The sequence below is a fragment of the Triticum urartu genome, chromosome 3A (genome assembly GCF_056163025.1).
Source record: "Triticum urartu cultivar PI428250 chromosome 3A, HENAU_Tu73, whole genome shotgun sequence".
Classification (NCBI taxonomy): Eukaryota; Viridiplantae; Streptophyta; class Magnoliopsida; order Poales; family Poaceae; genus Triticum; species Triticum urartu.
Genome location: NC_141875.1, coordinates 217,998,625 through 218,006,793, shown reverse-complemented (window position 1 = coordinate 218,006,793; position 8,169 = coordinate 217,998,625). Strand labels below are relative to the sequence as shown.

The window sequence follows — 8,169 nt, the reverse complement described above, 5'->3', positions numbered from 1 at the left end:
AAGTTCTTCTTTATCCTCCCGGTAAAATAGTATCTCGTCTCCTTGTTCTTATCAATCCAATCTTGTCTTCGTTAGTGGCAGAATTTCACCTTAAGTTTTGAGATGTTTTCATAAGCCCACAAGCAGCCTTTTGTTTTCGTTGTTGATTTTCCAACAACTCCGTTCAATACTTCTTTCTAAGGATGCTTCTCAAATTCTATTGTGGTAGAAGATGTCATTTTGTTCTCAACTCTTTCCTTTCCAACAATCCAACTTCTATTCTTTTGTTCCGGAGGCATTGTGACGTTGCTCTCTTCAACCCATCTTCTTGTTTTGTCAGGATCGTGCTCTTTTCATGCTTATAAATTTAACCGGAGTATTGTGTCCTCTGCTCAAGTTCTTTTCATCTTATCAAGTCTTGCATCTCTTTCCAACCGGAGTGCTGCCCGAATTTCTTCTTCCTTGTTCCTCTTTTTTGACGAAGATTGTCAACTTTGTTTATCTCCGTTGTATTCTTTTCTCGAGATGGTTTAAACTTTCAAGGTTCTTTGTTTTCACTCGTTTGGCAAAGAAGCAACTTAGTTTTACCTCTTCTCTTTCTCTTCCGTTTTTTCCCTCCGGTGCCATTCTAGATCTCGGGACAAGATCCTTTCGTAGTGGTGGAGTGTTGTAACGCCCCAAGACCGGAGCTTCAGATGCCTTCCAGGATTTCTGGGTTTCGTGGGGTGATTTGTTTGGTTCGTTGCTTTCATCATTGCATCATGTGCATTGCATCATGTCATCATGCCATTAATATTGCAACCATTTCAAAACTCTTCTAAATAAATCGTATGGATCTTCGATCCATTTAAATCGAGGGAAGGATGACTTCTCTTTATAACATATCCTCCCGATAATAGTGGAGCTATTATAAAATATTCCATTTATTTGGAATCACCCATAAACACACTTGCAAATATTTCCCATGTATTTTCTACTTCAAGTTTGACTTCAAAACCTTGCCCGCACTCCTCTTTCGAGGTTCCTCCAAAAATTCTCAACATTTTTTTGTAGAAGCCGGATCCGGTCTCCCAGATGCACGCAGGACCTGCGCCTCACCCTGCTTCGTCGCCGGAGTCCCAGCTCCACCGCCTCGTTTCTTCAGCGCCGCTGCCTCCCTATGCCTCATCCAGGAGACAAGCACAACACCATGGAACCCCCTTCGCTGGCCAACACCCTCCTCGCTGCTGGTCTCGTGCAGAGCTCCTCCTCCTCATGGCCTTAGTGCCCGTCGCTGCCCCCACGTTGCTGCTGATTCGTTGCCCGCCTCCCATCGATGACCGGGGCTGCATGTTTCGGTTCGCTAAGTACCACCACACCCGAGTCTTTGCCTTGCTTCGTTTTGGGATTGAAGACCGAGACGAGACCGCCAAGATGTATCCTGGTGTCGCCGAAGACACGTGAACGTCTACACGACGACCGTCGAGTACCTCTTCGCGAGTACCACTACCATCGCGTGGATCCGCCAAGATCGTGGAGTAAACGAACAAGTACCCCTATGCGCGAAGACGCCAAGACCGTTTCGGGATTCACCAAGTACCACTACGGCCGGAGACCTCGACGTCCGATGCCTAAAACGATCACCGAACCGGAGATAACGCCAAGTACTAGGTCAACGAGAACCGCCAAGTTCGTCTTCCGCCGTCTCCGAAATCACCAAGTACCACGACGATACGAGAACAACTACCGTCGACCCTCGAAGACTCCGTGGTCGTCAAGTTTCTCGCTGTGCCCCTGAACATCTATGAAAACATGTGAGACTAAGAACGTGAACGACTACCGTCGCCATGAGAATGACTACTTCCCATGACCAACCGTGAACAACCACTTCCTCTACCATCACCGAGTACGACTACATCCCACGTCGATCATGAACGACCACACCGGTTGACCCGAACCGCTCCGATAACGCACGCTTTGAAGGTATAACCCCGAGACGACCGCCCGTGAACGAATGTATGTGTGATGTATGAGATGCTCGTGCTTGCTCCGAGCTCGAATTGTCGGTGCACGTTGCCCCTCTTTTGACTTGTCACCATCGTTGACTCATGGGACACCCGGTATCCGGGAGTGCCCCACCATCTTTTGTATGCATTCGCACACTTCTCCTTTGCATCGGTATCTCAATCGAGTTACCGGAACCGGAACGTTGCAGTGGCACCGTTTTCGTTATCGTTGCTGTGGCACCCCTTTTCTTTCCACCACGGTGGCAAATGCTTCATAATGCTCTTGTCAACTTTTATTAAAAATTGCATAAACTTGTCCATGTCATCTGCTTCATAAACGAGGTCCGGATGCAGAACCACCGAGGTTTCTACTACTATCCTTCTCTGCACGATAATGGTCGTGTCCGTTTCCCTATCATTGATTCGGAGTCCGATAGTGTTGCTAGCCATCTTGCTCATTATATCACCGCTAGCTATCTTATGATCCACGAGCTGGCTCGAGAGCTGACTCGTGCCCGTACTGCTTTAGCCTCTGCTTTAGTCTCTACTAGATCTACCACTACTCCATCTTCCCTGGGATTTACTCCTTATATTCCAGCCAGTTCTAGTTCCCCTGTTTCACCGGTTACTCCTCCGAGTAGCTCGGGCACTGCGACCGTAAATCCTCTCAGTGCCCCTGCTGAGTGGGTTTCACTTCTCACTACTCTTGTAGCCCCGATGCTTCACCCTACACCTACCCCTGAGGGAGATCCCTCCAGGAAGCGTCGTCATGTTACCTTTAACCCGGAGGTCTCATTTAACCTCATCAGTTCAGGATCCGAGTTCGCTTCAGGAGAGGACTCCGCAGCGCCAGCAGAGCAGTAGAGCTTCCAGTCAGGATGGTGTACGGGTGTGGTCATACGAGTCATGAGGTTTCGTTTCATGTATGAGAGTAGTTGAACCTGGCATGTTATTTATCTTTCATGTATGCGTCTATGTAAAATTATGTTGGAACTCTATTTTATTCGCCGTATTTTCTTCGTCATTTCGGTTTTTTTCCCAGGCTTTTGTTGCTGGCTTTTCCCCAATTTATTTTGAATGTTTCTCATCTCGGTTGCGTTGTCTTGGGAAAAATCACAACAGGATGCCGTGGGGAGGCAGCAGTAGCAACATTCGCGAGGGTACCCCCGTTCGTCGTTCCGCACGATAGGTAGGACACTCCCCCGAGTCATACTTTCCACCACCTCCTCCACCGCCAAATCCGCCTTCCACCGTGCAAATTATGCGTATGTTTGAGGAAAGACGGAATAATGATCTGATTGAAATTTTAAGAAGTGTGCAAGCTATGGTTGGGCAGAATGGAAATCAGAATGATCATCACTCCAAGCTGTCAGACTTTCAAAGGACCAAGCCTCCTAGTTTCAGTCAGGTTATTGACCCCTTGGATGCAAACGATTGGTTGAGAACCATTGAGAGCAAACTTGAGATTGCTCGTACTGAAGAAGATGATAAAGTTCCATTTGCAACTCATTATCTTGAAGGCGTTGTTGTCATATGGTGGGAAAATATAAAAGCCATGTGGCCTGCTGATGAAGAAATCACCTGGTCAAAATTCAAGGATCAGTTCCGGAAATATCATATCCCAACTTTTATTATGAAGACTAAGCAGCGTGAATTTCTCGCGCTCCTCCAAGGAAATCAGTCTGTGGGTGAATATTTGAAAAAATTCAATCATCTTTCACGTTACTCCATTCATGACGTGGCCACTGAAGAAAGAAAGATTGACAAATTTCTTGGAGGATTAAACCCGCAACTCCGGTGTACTCTCAATATGTTTGATTTCCCAGATTTCCGAACTCTGGTGAACAAGGCTTTCATTGCTGAAAGGGAGAACAAGCTTGTATCGGATAATAGGCCTGCTAACAACGACAACAAGTGCAAGTTTGAGCCAAAAAGGATGGGCAGCCCGTGCAAAAGGCTCGTACCTGGCAGCAGACTCAGGTGGAATACAAGCCCACTTGGCAATAGAATGTTAACAAGACCACCACTCAAGTCAAGAATGTCGTGACCAACCCAGTGCACGAGGAGTGCCAACGCAACAATTCTTGCTTCAGTTGTGGGCAAACCAGGCATTATGCTAGACAGTGTCCCAAGAACAGCAAGGCGAATGCTCTGTTCAGGGCACAAGTCAACTTTATGGAATCATGCCCGACCCAGCAAAACATCACAGGGCACGTTCATCACCTGTTCGCTGATGAAGCCCAAGAGAACCCCGAAGTCGTCATTGGTGTTTGTTCTGTTAATAACATACCTGCAGTAATTTTATTTGACTCTGGGGCTTCCCACGCTTTTATTTCTCAGAGTTTTGTTGCCCAAAACAATTTTCCTTGTTCGCTTTTGGGCAAGAATATGCTGGTACAAACCCCGGGATCCTTAATCAAGAGCATTCTGTTCTGCCGTAATCTGGAAATTAATATCAACGGTGTCTGCTTTTCAACTTCTTTGATAATTATTGAGTCTGCTAAGCTGGATGTTATCTTGGGTATGAATTGGTTGACTCAATATCAAGTATGCATAAATTGCACGACCCGAGAAGTCACTTTGACAAGTCAGAAGGGGTAGACTACCAAATTCTATGCTCGCAAAAGCATACCCAAGAAAGAAAATGGTCTTCACCGCTGTGGCTGAATTGGAATTAATTCCCGTGGTCAGTGAGTTTCCTAATGTATTTCTAGAAGAGCTACCAGGCATGCCACCAGATCGAGAGCTTAAGTTTGCAATAGATCTTGTGCCCGGAACCGCACCATTATACAAGAAGTATTACCGGATGCCCTCATCAGAATTAGTGGAGCTAAAGAAACAGCTTGATGAAATGCTCCAGAAAGGATATATCCGTCTAGCTATTCACCATGGGGATCATCTGCTATCTTCGTGGACAAAAAGGATGGCAGCCTCCGCATGTGTGTGAATTATCGTCAACCGAATGATGTCACAATCAAAAACAAATATCCGCTGCCAAGGATTGATGGCTTGTTTGATCAGCTCAGTGGGGCCAAGGTATTCTCCAAGATTGATTTACGGACAGGATATCATCAGCTCAAGTTTAAAAAGGAAGATATTCCTAAGACCGCATTCACCACTCGATACGGTCTTTATGAATATACAGTTATGTCCTTTGGTCTCACCAACGTCCCTGCCTTCTGCATGCATATGATGAACAACGTATTCATGGACTTCCTCGATAAGTTCATGGTAGCCTTCATCGATGACATACGTATTTACTCAAGAAGTGAAGAAGATCACAAAGAACACCTCCGAGCAGTGTTACAACGACTCCGCGACCATCAACTGTACGCCAAATTTAGTAAATGCGAATTTGGCTCAAGCAAGTTGGATTTCTTGGACATGTGCTATCCGCCGAAGGTATAGCTGTGGACCCGAGCAAAGTAAAGGATGTGCTCGATTGGTTGCCACCCACAACCGTATCACAGATTCGGAGTTTTCTTGGATTAGCCGGTTACTACCGTCGTTTCATTGAAGGGTTTTCCAAGATTGCTAAACCCATGAAGGAGCTGCTAAAAAAGGATAAGAAGTTTGAATGGACCAAGGAATGTGAGAAAAGTTTCAATGAGCTAAAGATACGGCTGACGACTGCACCTGTGTTGACTCTTCCTGATATCTACCGCACTTTTGATGCGTATTGTGATGCCTCTAGACAAGGACTTGTATGCGTACTTATGCAAGACAACAAGGTAGTAGCCTATGCATCACGACATCTACGACCCCACGAGGGAAATTATCCTACTCATGATCTGGAATTGGCCGTGGTGGTTCATGCTCTAAAAATTTGGAGACACTATCCATCGGGAAGAGGTGCCAAATTTTTACCGATCACAAAAGTCTCAAGTATATATTTACTCAGCCAGATTTAAATCTCTGTCAACAAAGATGGCTTGAGTTAGTCAAGGATTATGACCTTGGAATAAATTACCACCCGGGTAAGGCCAACGTGGTTGCCAATGCACTCAGTCGAAAGCCTGTCGGCCTAAATGTCATATTGAAATCCTTGCCTCCTAAACTTCAAGAGGATATTGCTTAGCTAAACCTAGTCATAGTTGATGCCGACCTTGCTAATGTTTTGGTAGTTTCCCCCACACTTGAGGAAGAGATCCACAAGGCCCAGCCAGCTGACACCGTCCTGCAGAAACGTGCCAAGAATATGGTGACAGGACAGACTTCAGATTTCTCAAAGGATCAATTTGGTACCCTCCGCTTCCGTGGAAGGATTTGTGTGCCCAATCAAGTGGATTTAAAGCAGAAAATCCTGTCGGAAGCACACGAATCTTCGTATTCCATTCACCCAGGAGGTACAAAAATGTATGAAGACCTTCGACAAATATTCTGGTGGGATGGAATGAAGAAAGACATTGCCTATTTTGTGGCCTGTTGCGACATATGCAACAAGGTGAAGGCGGAGCATCAGAAGCCAGTCAGACTTCTCCAACCGTTGCCAGTTTCACAATGGAAATGGGATGATGTCTGCATGGATTTCATCACAGGACTACCCAAGACTCAGCGAGGCAATGATGCAATCTGGGTCATAGTGGACACCTTAACCAAGGTTGCTCACTTTATCCCGATCAGAACCACATATCGAGCAGATCAACTTGCTCAGCTGTATGTATCCAGAATAGTCAGTCTACATGGAGTACCCCAAACCATCACTTCTGACCAAGGTTCACTTTTTACCTCTGCTTTTTGGTCACATCTCCATCAAGCCTTGGGGACAGCGCTGAAATACAGTACCGCTTATCATCCTCAGACTGATGGACAGACAGAGCGGGTAAACCAAATACTCGAAGATATGCTGCAAGCCTGCGCTTTGGCCCAAGGACCTAAATGGGAAGACTGCCTGCCATATGCCGAGTTCACTTACAACAATAGCTTCCAGACCAGTCTAAAGATGTCACCATATGAGGATTTGTATGGTCGTAGGTGCCGCACTCCTTAAAATTGGTCTCAAACTGGAGATAGCCGTATCTTCGAAAGAGATCTCATGATGGAAGCTGAGAAACAAGTTAAGGAAATCAGAGACAGATTGCAATTGGTCAAATCCCGACAGAAGAGTTATTATGATGCAAAGCACCGCCAGATCAGTTTTGAACCCGGAGAACATATATACCTCAGAGTCACTCCTATGAAAGGAATCAAGAGATTCCAAACTCTTGGAAAGTTGGCACCCAGATTTATTGGTCCATTTCTAGTTATATCAAGAGTGGGTACTGTTGCATATCAGTTGGAACTATCCCATGAATTGTCAGACGTGCACAATGTGTTTCATGTTTCCTAGTTGAGGTGATGCATATCGCCGCCTGAGAAAAAGACTGCTATGACTGAAGTAGAGTTGGCAAAGGACTTAACATATGTAGAGAAACCGGTTAAAATTTTGGATTCGATGGAATGGGTCACTCGTAGGAAAGTAAGGGAGTTCTACAAGGTTTAGTGGGAGCATCACACAGAGTTAGAATCAACGTGGGAACGGGAAGAATTTCTAAAGGCACATTATCCAGAATGGTTTTCCCAAGCAACCGAATCTTGAGGACGAGATTCATTCTAAGTGGGGGAGGTTTGTGACAGCCTGGTTTTTGCCCTGTTTTCTTTGCCTGATCTTCAGTTGGTTTGAATTTGAAATTTGGAGTTTTGAATCTTTTCATATGGACTTAAACACTTGGGTACCCCTTGGCTTTCACCCAGCTTTTCCATTTACCTCTCTAACCATCATTCCCACTCTGGTTCACCTCACAATAATAATTGGAATACTTTTTCTTAAATGAAAAATATTCATTTCCCTCTCTTAAACCCTAGCTAGCTCAATGTGCTCCAAAGCAACCCCAATTTTTCTTGCCCACCAAAATCTGAGAAAATTCACAAATATTCTTTGAACCCTTTGCATAACTTTTTGGAATATTTTTCCTATAGAAAATATTTTCTGTTCTGGACAGAAATGGTGGTTTCTACAACAACTACCATTTTACTTGCTCCAATGTGGCTCATTTTTCTTGTGCATCATCACCTTAGTAGATGATTGCTAACCTCCAAAGCCCAGCTCCCAACTCCCAGTTGTTTGACCTCAATAAGCTCTCAAAGTTACTGATCAGAAACTTACCTGGCAGTGGAAATCTATCCTACTGCGTCTGGGTCCAAACCAAAGCGTGGTAATCTTCAA

General features: G+C 45.2%; 1 protein-coding gene across 1 annotated transcript; it reads left to right on the top strand.

Moving 5' to 3' along the window:
* Positions 1-3,288: 3,288 nt before the first annotated feature.
* Positions 3,289-4,011, top strand: LOC147979267 (uncharacterized). The gene has a single exon (XM_087515119.1). The coding sequence runs from the start codon at positions 3,289-3,291 to the stop codon at positions 4,009-4,011; it is 723 nt and encodes a 240-aa protein (XP_087371245.1).
* Positions 4,012-8,169: the final 4,158 nt, after the last annotated feature.